We start from the raw sequence: 16,447 nt of genomic DNA, 5'->3' as shown, positions 1-16,447 counted from the left end.
AGTCCATCGATCTCCGTCGATGCCAGTCTAGACGATTGATGAACACCAGACAGGGGATATCCTTACTAGAATTTGCCTCAGATCAATCGCACTTGTTCTAATTGGCCTTGTCTCAGATCGATCCTACTTATATGAATATAATAAGCATTACAACATAACAGCCTGGAAAGTGAAAGTGAAGCTACTGGTTCAAACAAGGTAGGTATCAAGCGGTTTCTCTCAACGGCATTCTTGTACTGTGCTTTCTGGATTCATTAGACCCTAACCACCTATTCCAGTTGGTTGTGTTTGTGACCGAGACAGATGCCTTAAGGTGTATTCTTTTTGAGATTCTGCGTGCACGACAAAACCAACTGTTTACTGCAAGTCGTCGCTCTCTTCCCCCAGCTTCGTTGTTGGGTGACGATGGACTACCGGGGCAGTCCATTGCGTCATCCTACTTGGACCGGGCGACGGGACGAGGCCGGTCCAACGAGTCTGAAGTGTAAGTGACGCTGGCTCGTTTTCATAAAGGGACAGTCCTGCAGAACGCGCGTTGGCCTTTGATTGGTCAGCAATGATGTGATGTCATGTAAGTTGGCATTTCGTTGTTGTGTTAGAGTTCAAAGGTCAATTGAGCATAGTAGCTGCGCATGCTCCTTAACTTGACTAATTCAACTAATACTTGTGTGGTAGACGACCTACCACTCACATTCCTTTTCATTTTAGAAATAACGATGGCCCAGAAAATGAACCAGGCCGAGTCATCTGATCAGTGCCGAAAAACCCTCGACAGACTGTACATACATATCAAGCAGAAACTTGATGACAATGCATATGGCAGAGAGGGGGGATTGCTGGTCTACAAGAAAGACGTGGAGGATTTGAAGACAAAATATCTGGAGACTAAAAACCTTGGACCAATGGCAAGAGTACTATTTATGGTTTTATTCACAGCGAACTATTAATGCATGTGGGTTTTTTCGGTATTGTTTACTATCATATTGGAGAGTATTGATTTAACACAATGTCATGTTCCTGGTAATTGACGATAACAGATGATTTGTATCCTCTAACTCCTCGGCTATTCAAGTCTTTCAGCTTCATGCTCATAATAATCCAGTACTTACAAAGCGGGGTACAGCCGTCCACAAAATGAATGCATCATGTTACCGCTTAATTTTCTCATATTTTAGAAAAGCCAAGAGCTGGAGAGATTCATGGTAAATATCTCTGATCGGCCGGTTGAAGAAATCGACAGGGCTGCAACAGCAAACGCTATCCAAATACAAGGTAAACCTTTATTAGCCAATGTAGCCCATGTCTGGTTTGCAGAAGGGGTTTTCTCAAAGAGTTCATCAGTATAGATGTTACAGCTTGCTGGCTGTAAGAGTATAAGAGTCGTTTCAGGCCTATTGACCGCGTGAAAGCTGATGTCATGATCTGATAATTCATTGACATGACAGTAGAACAATGGGAATGTAGGCTAAGTTGTGAACGGGCTTTGTTTAAAGGTAATATCTCATCTACTGGTCTAGGCCGGGACTGAATACTTTTAACTGTGAGGTATAGGGGAAAATATCGTATTGTTTCACAGTTGCGGATATTCTCTCTAATCGGGCTAAAATCTACTCATTTTTTTTACTTTAGAGCATCTGTTGACGTTAAGGGATACATTGAAGAAAGAGTTCGACAAGCTGAAGAGAGTGTTTAAGGTATGTTGACCTCTTTTCTTTCTCAGATTTGCCATGAACTTTGGTTGCCTGAGTTTGCCTGGCCTTATTACCAACAAAAAAATGCCCTGAAAGAGTCTTGATTCCCCATACGACTAGTATGTTGCACCGTGGACGTCGTGTATTGGCGTCATGCACCTGAAACTGATATTTTAACTGCAGTTTCATGTAAGATGGTCTCTAAAATCCAGATAACATCTCCAGTGCTGCTCAACCATGTCATGTTATCTGGAATGTAGGTGTAATTCCACTTTGTATATCAAGTTGGTCAAGTGCGTCGAGTCGGCGACCTGTACGAGTGTTACTACCAGGGTTTGAACCTGGGGAGGGGATCCGGTGTGAGGGTTAATACTGGTTGCATGATGAGTACAATCAAAGACTTATCCGATGTATACTGAAATTGTTTTTCAAACTTGTTTGAAATAGCAAGTCATGATAAGGTGGAGGCCGCAGTCTCATTCATTTGGATACTGTATTGGTGTTGAAAACGACAAAACTTTCCTTTCCAGGATTGGGAGGCCGTCATGTCCGAAAATCTCAAATGGCTGAACGAAGCACCCGACAAGCTTGTCGCCAGCAAAACTGGGACGGTCGCTGTTGGCACCGCAGCAACGATTGTAATCGGCGTCGGGGCTCTCCTTCTTGCCCCATTTACCTCTGGGACCAGTCTCGCAGCTGGGGCGGTGGCTGTTGCTGCAGCGGTCGGGGTAAAACTTACGAAGGAGGCTCTAGAGGCCAACAAGAAGGTTTGGAATGAATTGTCGGAGAAACTGATGAAGGACAATGACTGCAAAGATAAGGTGAATTCAACGATGAAAGAGTTGATCAAGATTGCAAAGGAATTAGGCCTCGCTGTCGAAAAGGTGATTTTCACTTCTACTCTCTTTTCTTGGATATTCTAAAATGCCCTGTCCCTCCAGCATGGCAATAGTGATGACATCAACTGAAAGCACTCACATATCAATTTATATAGACGCCGTGCAAATGTTCTTTACAAGACCTCACCCCTAGGGCGCTGAGATCTATACAGCCAGTGTGAATTCCACCACCCTGGGACCATGCTTGCGACTTTACATTAGATGTATATCGGATTCGTGCCGGTTTGATTGGTCTCAATTGCTGTATTCCTTGAATAAGATATATGCTCGCGGTATAAGATAGGAGAAATATGGAGAAATAGTGAGCCAGCACGCTTTGTATTATGTATTGATAAATCTATCGCCCTGTCGTCTTCATATTTCAGGTAGACACTAGAAAAGCTTGTGCTGTTTCTTCCAAGGCCAAGGCCGTACTCCCCACGTTAAAGGCTGTGGCAACTCTCGGGGACATGCCAAAGGAGAAGGAAGACATTGCCATCAAGTTGAAAGAGAAGGCCGAAGAGCTGAAAGCACAGAAAGCAAGCGTAGGGAAGGATAGTCCATTGGGGCATATGAGAGAGGTGGTGGACAGCATCGACGACTTGGTCAGACCACTGTTGAAACGGCAGTATCCCAGTCCATCGTAGAGTTGACAAAGTTTTGGAAGTTCTTTTGTGAACTGTCTAAAGTCCATTCGCAAAAGTGATGTCCGCATCGTTTGGGGCTCTGCAGGGCGAACTACTGGTCGGATTTCTTAGAAGTTTGGTTTAAATCCGGCTTCACCTAAAAACTAAACAGGACTTCTTCATTTTAGTAACTGTGGTGACAAATAATTTGCCACAATCACGCTGTGCACATTTCCTCACCTGCAGCATTAATTTTCTGATGGAATTTTATTGATGATCAAATTCATTTGTAAACAATGAAAGTGCCTTTAGATTCGTCCTTTCTCTCGTGTTTAAGCTTACAATTTAACTGTTGTCTATTTCTACTTAGAATGTATCAATAATTTTTTGCTTATAAAAAGGGCTTCCAATTACTAGTTCATACTAACACCGGGCAAAACATTATTTCAAAAAGCCGTTATCGGATCTTCTTACTCAATCAGTTTTAAGGTGGTGCAATTTCATGAGAGTAAAGTCAAAAGTGGTCACATTGGTCTTTCTGACATTGAGACAACAGTAGATGAGACTTTGGCATTTCTCTTTGGTATGTATAATCACTAGTTTATTGTCTGTAACTGGTGTACATTTTACTCCACGCCAGTGAGGTCACAGTATCCGTACTTGGTGTCCTTATCGTAGTCTTCCGTAGTCCCACACCAGTACCTCTTCAATTCATCATCATAGATGCACCTTTGGTTGTATTGGCCTAGACAAAAAAATGACAAGTTACAACGTGAACCCTATGATATCCCGGTCAGGCTATGTGTATTAGACAGGGCAAAACCGGCGACACGGTATTTAATGACAGAGTTGACAGGGAACAAGCCGATGAGGCGTTGAGAGTTGTGGTGGTGGTTGACCTATTCAGTAAATACGTTCCTTCGATTTAATGTTCAATTTGCTGTACAATAAAATTAGCCAGATAGTAAACAAGATACTCGCCTTTGTACTTAAATGGAAAGACACAGTTTGCACCATCAGCATTCCCGTCTGTCGTCCTGACAATGGTACAGTTGGTTCCTTGTGTCTTATAGATGTCATAGTTGGTGGATCGCGAGCACCAGGTGCTGTTCTTGTAAGGCAAGCACTTGTTGTGGTATTCTCCGTTGTAGCGGAAGGGGAAGGCGCACTGTTTGCCATCTTGTGTCCTGTAGCCGTACTGAGGAGAACCTGGAATAGATTAGTGACGAAGCAACACAAAGAGTTAAAGGGCGCAGCCCCTCTTAAGGTGCTCTCTGATTTTGTTTTCAGCTAATACATTATACAGAAGGGTTTATTATTTTTTTCTTATGTCACTCTCCACTATTTTGGGGCTTCAATAGTCCATGCTGTTCCGCCGGAATCTCTGGAAGAAACACTAAGCAAGTAAGATACTTCATTCCACTTCAATGCCTAAAACCCTTCCAAGAGAGACTGTGTACAATCCTTCTTTTTGCTAAAGCAAAAGCACAACATTTGCCATCTCGTCTTTTATAATCATACTGAGAACTTCGTATATGTAATATCATAAGTTAGATAGATTGCTTCGAACACTGCCAACTCGGTTCTGTCCCTCAGTTTGGATGTTGAAAATCAGTCGAAGGTAATGCATGAAGAATGACCACAATGCGTGATCATGGTCACTCTGCGTGCTGATCAAGGCATGAGGCTGTACTTACTAGCGTATTTTACAAACGTGTTTTGGTAAGTTTCGTTCCCACAAGTCCATGAAGTGTTGGTGTTACGTTCTGAAACAAGAGGAAACCAACAAATGATCAAAATAAAACTTTTTCCAATAAGAAGAATGCAAAATTTTCTTTCAAGAAAATGATGATCAGGACAGAAGTAAAAATTGTCCCTGTTTGCACATCCAATTATCCTGCATTTTTTAATAGGATTGGCATGCGCCCTCTCGTACACATTACCAAGGGACATACGTACCGAGGACAAGGCCCTGAAGCTAAGGATGCATTGCTGAGCATCTTGACAAGAAGTGTCACCAAATACTCTGGTATGGTTGGCCTTATAACTTTAAAGACTTTTACTTACTGCATTTTTCGCACAAGACGTCACAGAAATCGTCGACAACCTTTCCATTGCTTGTTCCATCTGCACATTTACTCCTGGAAAACCAGGCACATTCAACTTTCCTGTCTCTGCACAGATCTGAAAAAAGGTGATTTAGATACAACGCTTAAGTGATATGGATGGAAGACTTCTGATGCTTATCTCATGTAAGAAGAGTTTGTTTTCAACTCGTTGTTTTGGCTTCATTGAAACCTTTATCATCATTTCATAAACTGAACAAGTCCAATTCTGTGTTGCTCTTGTAGCTGCTGGGATTATGTAAAGGCTGTTTTATTGGTAATCAAAATTTATATATTTACCAAGAGTTCTGATGATGGCTTGGTCATTAGTAAGATTACTTGTTCTATCTAACACCTGATGCGATATATTTATTCAGCTCGTCTCCTTCCGATCATTAATTCTGATCACGTGATACTTACACTCGCATTCGTCACCATGGGTTCCATCGACACATTCGCATTTACAATCCGACGTCAACGTCCCACAGTGATGGCACTTCTTTTTACAAACTGAAACGAAGCCAGTGGTAATGAAAAGTAAGGAAATGTGAAGAGTAAGGAGGCTTTTGGGAATAATCCACCCTACAAATCAATCTTCGATTACGGTAGCTTGTTTTACTTGAACCGATTTGACAGAAGTTTGATTGGCTCTCTCCTCCATCTGATAGTGACCCCATGGCAGCAGTCAGCTTTGGATTGCACTTTGATTTCGTGTTATTTTAGAAGACAACATGAGTAACACTGTAAACATCGATTTTGGTGAGTTTTGGTACCTACCAGCCGTCTGGAGATCACTCGTGAAGACCTCACGAGAAGCTGAAGTAGAGATCGAAAATAATAGAGTCAGCTTCAGAATGTTAAAATTTGCTATGATAGACACAGCAGAGTCGCCAGATACCTCGCTTCAGCCGCACACCCACTCTGATCTGGCGGGTAATATCCATGCGAAAGTCTCTTCAGCACATGTACTTTCTGACAGTGACCAAGAGTAGCCTACAACATCGCCCCAATGTACACCTTTCGGGCATAAAGTTTACATAATCCTCCCAGATTATACGCATTTCTGTCCTGTACCAGCTAAATTTCATAAAAACTGGCAAATTCTAACCATGGAATGATGAGTCTTAACCGATACAAGGCAATGGAATGGCTAGGCAAGGAAGGAACCGTATCACTGCCTTGATCACAAAATCCTTTATAACCAACAGAAACACTTACTACATAGCTTCTCCTGGCAGTAGTTACAGGTCTTGCATGGCTCACCCGGTGTATATGGCCTTTCGCCCGGAATGTTACCCCTGGAAGCGGACAAACACGCATAGGGAGTGAAAGCTCTAGTTTTGAATCACACACTCGACGATGCACTGTAATGTATGCTGCGAAGGCTGTTTGTTACAAAGTGTTCTCTGGCATAGACGGTAAATGGCTGTATTTTCTGCTGTTGGTCCTGCATTCGAATCCCACACACCAGTTTTTGTAACAATGCTGCTCTTTTCAGTTACATTTGAATTTAATGCGTCGCTCCTGTATGAAGATGACTCTATACATTCACCTACCATGGGTGGTAGTTACACGCGAGGTAGCTCGCCCTTTCATCCAGAGGCTCTCCGTCTTTAGTGTACATCTGTGCGCACACGTGGAAAGCACATCCAATTTTCTTGGAGCTGTCCCACATTACCTAGGCAGAGAAAGGAAATTTTTAGTTTTTTCACTACGAAAGTGTCCAATTCATCAAAGGCATTCTACGCTCGGTCTCAACAGTTTTTATACATTCTCAAATGCCTACAAGGGCCCCTGTTAGTGAGAAATGGAGGTACATGAATTATCAAATCACCACTTGGTCTTTGGATCGCTTCTAAGGCCAGGGTTATATAGGATTCACGTTGTCACTTGATATGTTACACTTGTCACAAGTTCACTGTCACGACGTGGGGGTAAAAATGACCTCGTTATTCGTACGTGGCCCGCTCCTTGAAGATGACTTGTTCCTTCTTCATTCACGCGTCAAAAAGTGAACAGTGACACGTTACAATCATGTGAAAACGCGAACTCTATGTAATCGCAGCCCAAAAGGTGCACTCACTTTTTATGAGTGTACAGACAGTGCGTGTAGTTTAATTCAATCGCTCAGTTACCCAAAGACCTGGGTGAAAGTTTGTTTCAGAAGCGGCCAAAGACCTGCTATAGGAGGATGCAGATATTTGCCTGTTTGTAGTGCCCGCAGGGTGGGAAATAACAAAGGTTTGCTGTGAAATTGTAATAGTTGAGCTCATCGACCCAGATATCGAAGGAATGTCGTTTGTCTACGTTGTACTTGGTTGTATAGCCAAGATTCTGCCCCACTCTTCCTAATGTGAAGGCAGGTTTGGAGGGCTGGCCATGCCTCCAGCTGCACATCTTCGCCCAGGTCATCGCGTCTGTTGCTAAGTCGTCGTCCCATTCCTGAAGAGTAGAACAAGCATTCGTTTCAGTGTATTATGCAAAAGCTGCAAACATGGGCATGGCAATGCAACACATACAGGTAATATCACATATTGCTATGTTAATACTGAGCAATCGCTGATGAGTTTTGCTCTCGAATTCCCGGCCACAGATTAACAAATCGATTCGAATTTTCTTTTGCATCGCTTCTCCTGTCTTATTCATGCTACATTGGTCTTATTTGGGATCATTTGTTTTATTGGTTAGTTAAACAGACGGTTGACCAGCTTGATAGCGTCCAGTTCGGGTAACAATCCCTTTGTTCTCAACCAGCCTCAGCAATTAACATCAACTGAAACACTTCAAGTGCAAAACTGTTGAGATTATTATCAAATATTAACAAATAAAGACAGGAAAACTCAAGTATTTAAAGACAACACGGTTGTAGGCGCTCGAGACTGTGAACGTGAAACCTGGCTGAGAGCTGATAAAAAATGAAATCTCGTAAATAACGAAAGATAGTATCACTATCAATAATTGTACTTTTTACTTAAATTTTCCCCAATTCTGCGCGCATATAAAAGAACTCATCATTATGTCACCAGTTTTGTCTTAAATCGATCATGTCATTGCAAGAATGTGGCCAATTGTCTTTTTTTCTAAATGAGTCAATGGCATATTTGACGCCCTACGTGGCTTTCTCTCGGTCGGGTGCGACTACTATGAAAGTTGATATGGCCCACAACAAACCAGTGTCAAACATTGAAGGTGGTTGTTCTCATGAAATTTCCAATAGGCCATACTTCTTTACGGTGTTTGTTCATTCTGTCGAAATGAAACAAATGGTACCTGATCACCATCTTGCACATTTTGCTCAAGAAATTCCTTCAGAAAATGTTAAAAAATGGTACAATATAAAAGAAATTCTACTCACCAGCTTATTCATGCTTGTAGCATTCACTTTCCTCCTCCACTCATTGTGGAGATCGACAAGGTTCCTGGCCTCAGCTTCCGTCAGGCCGAATTTAGAAAGGTAGCCATTCCTACCATCACGTTTAGGCTGGCACTGCCCCGAGGTGGCAGAAGCCAAAATGACGAGGCAGAGAATGTAGTACATCCCTGGTCGTGAGTTGAATGTGACTGGTGAGCGAAATGGAGAGAGTTTCTAGGTGCCGAAGTCGAAATTATATGTACGATATCAACGTATAACAGTTATTGGATATCGGCACCGAGATCATATGCCAGAGCTAGGGTAATTGCATTAAACTGTATCGCTATATGCCCAATTAGATTTGTTCTACTTGCGATTCTAGAAGGCCCACACCATCCTTGTAAAATTCCTTGTATCTTAATAAACTAACATACCTGTTGGTTAAAATGTATATCAACAGGAATCAAGTTCCTTGGGTAATAGATAATGATGCTAGAGAGTGATGTTTAATCAAAATTGCTCGAAACATTTTTTTTCTAAAAATGAAAGACATATACACAGTGTCCAAATTGGAAAATGGTCAGTTTACTCACCTTCAAATGTGTTGACAGATCACCACTGATTCGAAAGCAGCCTTAATCGGTCAAAATAACGAGTGTGCTCCCGTGTCCGGCCAAGCCTGAGTGGCCTTTAATATCTTCCATGCAACACTTAAAGGTGTAAGGACACCGCACAAACAATTGACACATCATCACCGGACCTTCAGCCATAGATAGTTCGATAGAGGTGAAATGTGTCAAATACCTACCCCGGTGGACGAAACTACTAAGTTAGATTCATTTGGCTGTGCAACAGAATGGCTCAACAAACCGATGACATATAAGGGAAGGGACCAAATATTTCAAGCGTCAAAACCGAGTTTGACCTTTAATAAGGTAACCATAGTAACGCCCTCTTGATGATAAGATAAACCAGCGAGAGCTTCAACAACTTTGTTTTATGGCCCATTCACTTAAAGCTGTGAAAACTTTTTTTAAAGGTTTTTCAGAGGAACCTTGTTTGAACAGAATCTCTTCCTGAGACGTGTTCTCATAGTTGTTAGATCAGATGACTGACAGACAATAACAATACTAAGTTAAATGTTAGACTAGGACATGAAGAAAATAGCTGGTCAGTCAACCATCGAAAAGCGGCATCCTTTATCGTCTGTAATACAAAGGCGTTTTACTCCTCTCGTTAATCCTAGTTAATCTGAACAGCGTTTGTTGTGTCATAATGATTTTAACGCTTCTATAGCATAAACAGCAGTTATTGGTTTCTTTTTCCCAACAATTAAGATCGCAAACTATAAACAAACTGACAGAGTGAATTGAACCTGTGGTACTTTTATTGCATGATGATCTATTACATTCATAAATACGACTATCAACTACTATTGTGGCATGACATGCACATGTGTCATCTTCAATACGATTGTGAATAGTGGTCTAAATAGTTTACTAACAGGGGAACGGGAGCGGGAACCAGATGCAATGTTTTGGCCGCGGAATGGTATCTGACCGGCTTGGAGCCCGCTGTATGAAGTCGTGCCTTTAGTACTGTTGTTGTACGACCCTGGCCACAACTCCAGAAGATCTTAATGAATACCATCAAGCATACAATATCCCCATTTCTTGTCCATGTCATAGTTCTCCGTGGTTCCACACCAATGCTTCTTAACACTCTCATCAAAGATGCATTTCTGGTAGAAATTTCCCTTGAATATAAATGGAAAGACACAGTCAGCGCCATTGCCTTCTGTCTTGACTATCCTGCAGCCCGTACCGTAGGTCTTGTACCTGTCGTAGTTGGTAGACTTGGAGCACCACGTAATACCATTCTTGCCTTTCAGGCACTTGTTGTGGTATTTCCCGTTGTAGAGGAAGGGAAAGGCACATGTCTTGCGGTTTTGTGTCTTGTAGCCGTATTGAGGAGAACCTGTAATAGACGTCCAGACATTGACAAATATATTTCAAGCAAGTACCCATATGTATACCTACATTATTGGTTCAATGTGAGGCTTTGATGATGAAGGGTGGGCAGGACGTCGCTTTTCGCCATTTTTCTTCACAGATTGCACGACAGTAGCTCCCAGCCAGCCGCCATTGCGACGCCATCAGTCTCAAAAGCAAAAGGGGTTGACTTCTTAAGACTAGACGAGTTCACGTTGACTTGTCTGTTTCAGGTCATTTGAAAGATTCATGATGAGACCAACACTTACCTGCAAACTTTACAAATGTGTTTTGATACGTCTCGTCTTCGCACTTCCATGATTTGTCAGTGTTTGGTGCTGAAAGGCAAGAGAAGCTGTTAGTGAAGCTAAGTGTGTTGACATAGCAGAACTAAGTCTAAGCCCTAATCTAAACTGAGCTGACCAATTCATAAATTAAACGATGATGAAATGAGTATCATTGCTAAATTGGCAATACGTGTTGATACTTACTGCACTTTCCGCAGAGGACGTCACAGTAATCATAGATTATCTTCCCATTTCTGGATCCATCATTGCACTTCTCCTTTGAGAACCAAGCACATTCCACTTTCCTGTCTCGGCAGAAGTCTGAAACGAAAATCACAAATGAGGTTCGGCCAAGTTGCTTTTAACATGTCATATCTGGCAGAAACGTCCAGCGATCGTGAATTTTCTAAACCGTATAATTATAATGGGAATATTTAATGGGGGCGCAAGCGGCAAAACTGGGAATCTGCACGGCTGAACTAGGAAAGACCCTGCTTCACCCCGACAAGCTACTGTGAAGACGATTGAAAGAGGACTTCATGTTTTTTTCGGCTTGCATTTCGGATGGAGGAATTAAGCAACCAGAGCCCTTGACCATGTCAGCCAATCGAATCACCTGGAACAGATGATTTCAATCATACTTACACTGACATTCATCACCATGCGTTCCCACTGGACATTTGCACTTGCAATCGGAGGTCTGCGTACCGCAGTGCTGGCAATTCTTCATGCAGGCTGCAATAAAACAACATCGAAAATGACAGAGAACATTTGAGGCGAATATACAAAATCAGAACATCGGGCAACGATAATGATAGACACCTACCACACTTTGTGGGATCCTTCATGCAGGTTTCACGTGTTACTGCAGAGGGAGAAAAACATTGAATTACACACATACACATATGTATACAGTACATTTGATGCATTATGTCAATCTACGGAAGGCGGCCATGTTGGTTGCCGAGTTGAAAATGCAATAATGTGTACATTTCCATGTACATATCTGTGTACATCTGCATCAAATTCTGTCAGGCTCTGCTAAAAGCAAATTAAGGCCTATTTTAGGGTTGATGAACCCAGTAAGCGCACATCACCTACACTGCATACTATTAGATGTTCTGATCGTTTTCCAGATACAGTCGGAATCGATCGGGATGATCAACTATTGTATGTAAGTGTAGCTTTACTTGTTAAACAAACAAAAAGAATTAGGGCTCACTACAAAGCTTGTCGTGGCAGTAGGGACATGCCTCACACGGATCACCTGGGGTCCAGGGCCTCCTTCCCCCGACATTGCCCCTGAAATTGAAAAGCAACATAAAATAAAACTGGCCAGGGCTGTACCAAGACATTCTTTCTTGATACAGTCGTATATGTTTCGTTAACATGCAGCTATTCCTTGGTTATGATCTCAAAATGATTATTCTTACCCAGTTCCTTGTCAGTATCCTGGGGGGAAATGTCGCCAAGCTTTTTTCATAGGAGGATAAAAGTCTGAAAAGTTTTGTTCAACCAATCGAATATTCTCTTCCGAAGATCTTTGCGAAGGATCAGGCGATTGAACATCCCTCCATATTTTATTTGAAATCAGTGGTTCAAAGACACCCTCTGCAAACCCAGAACGACGTTGATGATGTGAGTTGTCGTATAGATTGAACTGCTGCTGTTGATTACTTACGCTGGATAATAGTTGCAGACGAGGTACTCCGCTCCCTTATCCAGCAGATCGCCACTTGGGGAGTAAATCTCTGGACAGACGTGGTGGGCACATCCAACCTTTTCGTGACTGTGCCACATTGCCTGCAGTAAGAATGGTTAACATGAGCAACCAGGTTGGTTGGTGGTTTTACGGCGGTCTGGTGTTCTTGTACTAAATCACGCGGCATTCGGATCCACCTTATCTTCTTAAACAGCTGAAATGGCTCAAATCATACGTCTTTCGTTTGCGGCGCCGTTAGCACGCGGATATTTTCCACTCACCTTATGATGATTTGGCCCTCAGGTTATTTATTCATTGGTTTCGCAGGGAAGGGGTGGGGGTCTTTAATGATTTTGCTCAAATTCTTAACAACAATGTAAGCTTATTTAAGGTGAACATTATTACCTACTACATCATTACTGACTTGCCTGTGTATAATGCCCGCACGGAGGATAATAGCATTGGTTGCTTGAGAAATCGTAGTAATCTGACTCATCCATCCAGGTCCCAAAAGAAAAGTTTTTCTGTGCTGAATGCCTGGTTGTGTAGCCAAGGTTCTGTCCGACCTCTCCTGTCGTGAAGGCTGGTTTCTCTGGTTGACCGTGGCCGAACATACACGCATTAGCCCAGGTCATTGCGTCAGTCGCTAACTGGTCATCCCAATCCTGCAGAAAGGAATTCCGGATATCTACATATGATTTCACCAAAGTGGGCAATGCCGGCCGAGCGCAAAAAAAGAATTCGAAAAGAAATGGGCAACCAATATAATACTCACAAAAAGTCACTTTGCCCCGAAATGGCCAGAGAAATGAGGATGGTGTCAAAATGGGTATGGCTATACCAGAATTAGTAATTGTTTGTAAAAGACAATTTTTCATTGAAAACAATGCATATGACATACACAAGTGAGCTTGTCATTGAAACATACGAGACAATGTATATATTGAGAAGACGAGGACAGAAGAATACCGGTTCTTCCGACTTACCAGCTTCTGCATGTTCCCACTCTTCGCATTCTTCCTCCATTCGTTATGTCCATCGACAAGGGCCTTGATATCTGCCTGTGTCAGACCGAATCGAGCTTCTGTGCCTCTCTTACCAACGACGCTCTTGCGAACAGGCCCTTTAGACTGGCCAAGTATTGCAAGAGAAGTAAGGACGAGCCCAACAACAAATAAACGCATGGCGAATAGCGGGCAAAATCAGATTATATCCGTCTTGAAATTCCGATCAGATTTGAAAAATGAGATTGCGCAATTCTTCGTTGAAGTTTTCTTCCTCGATACTCCCAGTTGGCTTGACCAACTTCTGTTCTTCCCAACAATGATACAATTTAGACTAAAATGAAGTGATAAAGAAAGATTTTTAAGAGGTTTATTTGTTGACTCCTGCGCAACATTCGAACTAGATTTATTGATAGCCAACACTGCAGGCCGCCATTTTGTGTCATCTACTCCACGATTCTTGGAGTTGATCACAGATGCTTCGAAATGCTAGAATCATAGCGATTGATCCGATTCGATCTAACTGACCTGACTGATAAACATAACCAACGAACGCAGACAATAAACATATTATGATTGATGTGTGTTTTATGAAGGTTGTGTGTCAATAGGCTGGGGGCTGAGCGATCCCTAATTGGTTGATTATTTATGTTATTTTCACACACCTGTGGTGACTTGCTGTAATGGAGGTCTGTGTTGGCAGAGAGAGAGTAGCCTTCGATCTTATGGTTTATTTGAGCTATTCGCATTGATAATTGCTCTGTATGATCAGTGGTATTGATAGTCAACAAAGTTGTCTTTCAATTTGTTCGCACGAAACATTCCCATGGGAAGTGCAATTGAAACTCGGGTAAACATCCACGCTATCAACGAAGCACTGCTGTTGAAACATTAGTCGGCCACGTTGTTGACTTAAAGGACCATTGGCATTATTAAGGGCAATATCAACCGGCTGCCCAGTCACCTCCTACTTTACATAAGTAGTTTCCACTACGGACAAAGTCGGACTTTTGTTGGATAAATCAGGAAGAGTTAGAGAAACCGTGAAGGAGTCGGAAAAAGCCTCCTACTGGGTTACTAATTTAGGAAACATGATGTATTCATAAAAGTAATGTGATTCTATGCCGTGCAATTCTCAAAAAATCTTTTAAAAGGGAATATTATGATCCACGAATCTCTGATGAACATTTTGTTGTCTAAGAGCAGTCTGGCGCATTACTACCATGATGTATTCATCCGCATCATCCTATCAGTGTAGTACGGTTATTTAAAGATGGGCGGCACTGTAAGCCGCTGTATTGCTGACGGTGAAGCAAGGGCAGACGCTTAAATGGTAAACGAATCTACGTGAAATGCAAAATGGTTTGTTAAAAGAACTGACTCTTCGCATCGCGATTATATGATACGAATTCATATATAAAATTCACAAAACAGACCAGTGCTCGACAGCTATATCACGCTGTAAGGGAGGTATGGGGGAGACGGACCACCTTAGCCCTGGTAGCAACCGGTCTTGGAGAGAAAACTACTTAAATTTGGAAATTGCTAACCTGAAAATTGTGTTCTCAAAATTACATTTTAGAAAAAAACTTTCGAGATTTCAGCTTAGTTACTATAGATTCATGCACTTGATTGGGAACAACGTTTACATGACGTAGTGTTGGCCGTCGTCACGTCACCATGCATTTTACATTACTGTAACGTGACGAGACACGACGTTTTCGTAAACGTTGGTCCCAATCAAGTGCATGGATCTATAGTAGTAGGCCCTAAAGGACGTGAACATTTACTACTCGAGCGGCCGATCAGCTGGCCCCACCGCTCACGTCATCGGGATTGGAAGGTAAAGCTGTGAAATTCCTGGCTCTACGATATACTAACACTTGCCAACCAAGGTGTTTTTTACAGCAGGTTTTCACACTTGCTTAGGTCGTTATATGATGTCACACATCTAATCTATCGCTCTTGACAAGTTGGTGGCATCATTGGCGATTCCTGTTGATAAACGGGATAATACGAGTATCGATATTAAGCTCAAAAGCAGGGCTTATTCACAGCCAGTTCTTCATCATTGCTTCGTTTACAGAGATACTATAGGCAGCGGCCAAGTAGGCCAGATTAAGTTAATCAAAGTCCCCGATTGATGTCTCTACTATTTCACATCACATTGGCACCGTTCTCGATGATAAAGGAGCTCATTCTATCACCATGTCAGACCAGATTCCCCCCCCCCCCCCCCGCTCCTGCCCATAGTCCCCCTTTAGGTCATCGAGAGGCTTACTGGTGCATCTTTGTCAACTCCAGACAGGAACTATAACTTATGCGCCAGTTCTTTAGATTGTTTATTCAGCTGGGAGATCCAATCACCACCACGTGCAGCTAAACCGTAACCGCGTTAGTGACGTCTCAATATTACGTCACATAACGCACTGCTCTGATTGGTCGAGAGCAGTTCAAACATTGCCACCCACAGCATGCGTTGGCGTGGAGTATAGAAGAGGCTTAAGTCGAGCACATCGATCTTTCAAACGAGATACTAAACCCAACTTGTAGTGAGCGACAAGAAACCGTGGACTAAAGAGATCTTCAGGGGAACCAGAAAATAATAGGATTTTTTATCGAGTTGTAACAAAGGTAAGAAAGTTCTTATATTTTTATTTTTCTAGTTGTTGTCTCTTTTTCCTCTCAAACTTTTCCTCGACAATCTTTGGTTGCGGTCCTTATGATCAGTGTCCTATCTCCACATAACTTTTGACGCGGCGTTTATTCCACAGAGCTTTGCCCGTAACCAACACGGCGTGAAAGTCAGAT

The 16,447-nt window shown here is 42.3% G+C and overlaps 4 protein-coding genes across 6 annotated transcripts in view; 2 read left to right on the top strand and 2 right to left on the bottom strand.

Moving 5' to 3' along the window:
- Positions 1-26: 26 nt before the first annotated feature.
- Positions 27-4,169, top strand: LOC135494574 (uncharacterized). 2 transcript variants are annotated; one of them, XM_064782667.1, is made up of 6 exons: positions 27-198; positions 709-905; positions 1,176-1,272; positions 1,630-1,694; positions 2,222-2,575; positions 2,956-4,169. In XM_064782667.1, exons 2-6 carry the CDS (start codon positions 717-719, stop codon positions 3,214-3,216), a joined length of 966 nt encoding a protein of 321 aa, XP_064638737.1. In that variant the 5' UTR covers positions 27-198; positions 709-716; the 3' UTR covers positions 3,217-4,169. The 2 variants fall into 2 exon arrangements, with proteins under 2 accessions (XP_064638737.1, XP_064638739.1); XM_064782669.1 differs by having other exon boundaries at positions 676-905.
- LOC135495014 (cysteine-rich secretory protein LCCL domain-containing 1-like) lies at positions 4,121-9,331 on the bottom strand. The gene is made up of 10 exons (XM_064783401.1): positions 9,246-9,331; positions 8,656-8,861; positions 7,506-7,742; positions 6,857-6,978; positions 6,519-6,598; positions 6,078-6,116; positions 5,721-5,810; positions 5,263-5,379; positions 4,893-4,961; positions 4,121-4,404 (listed from the first exon to the last, which is right to left on the bottom strand). The coding sequence occupies exons 2-10, from the start codon at positions 8,836-8,838 to the stop codon at positions 4,121-4,123; spliced, it is 1,221 nt and encodes a 406-aa protein (XP_064639471.1). The 5' UTR covers positions 8,839-8,861; positions 9,246-9,331.
- Positions 9,332-10,039: 708 nt separating this feature from the next.
- LOC135494933 (cysteine-rich secretory protein 2-like) lies at positions 10,040-13,937 on the bottom strand. The gene is made up of 9 exons (XM_064783280.1): positions 13,619-13,937; positions 13,061-13,297; positions 12,612-12,733; positions 12,153-12,232; positions 11,757-11,795; positions 11,576-11,665; positions 11,135-11,251; positions 10,913-10,981; positions 10,040-10,629 (listed from the first exon to the last, which is right to left on the bottom strand). The coding sequence occupies exons 1-9, from the start codon at positions 13,814-13,816 to the stop codon at positions 10,289-10,291; spliced, it is 1,293 nt and encodes a 430-aa protein (XP_064639350.1). The 5' UTR covers positions 13,817-13,937; the 3' UTR covers positions 10,040-10,288.
- Positions 13,938-16,106: 2,169 nt separating this feature from the next.
- LOC135494631 (trichohyalin-like) overlaps positions 16,107-16,447 on the top strand; it is a 60,411-nt gene continuing 60,070 nt past the window's right edge. For both annotated transcript variants that reach the window (XM_064782774.1, XM_064782775.1), the window contains exon 1: positions 16,107-16,270. The gene's annotated coding sequence lies outside the window, so the exon portion shown is untranslated. The remainder of the gene's footprint in view (positions 16,271-16,447) is intronic.

The sequence above is a fragment of the Lineus longissimus genome, chromosome 10 (assembly GCF_910592395.1).
Source record: "Lineus longissimus chromosome 10, tnLinLong1.2, whole genome shotgun sequence".
Lineage (NCBI taxonomy): Eukaryota > Metazoa > Nemertea > Pilidiophora > Heteronemertea > Lineidae > Lineus > Lineus longissimus.
The sequence above is the reverse complement of the archived record's forward strand: the minus strand, read 5'-3'. Positions and strand labels throughout refer to the sequence as shown.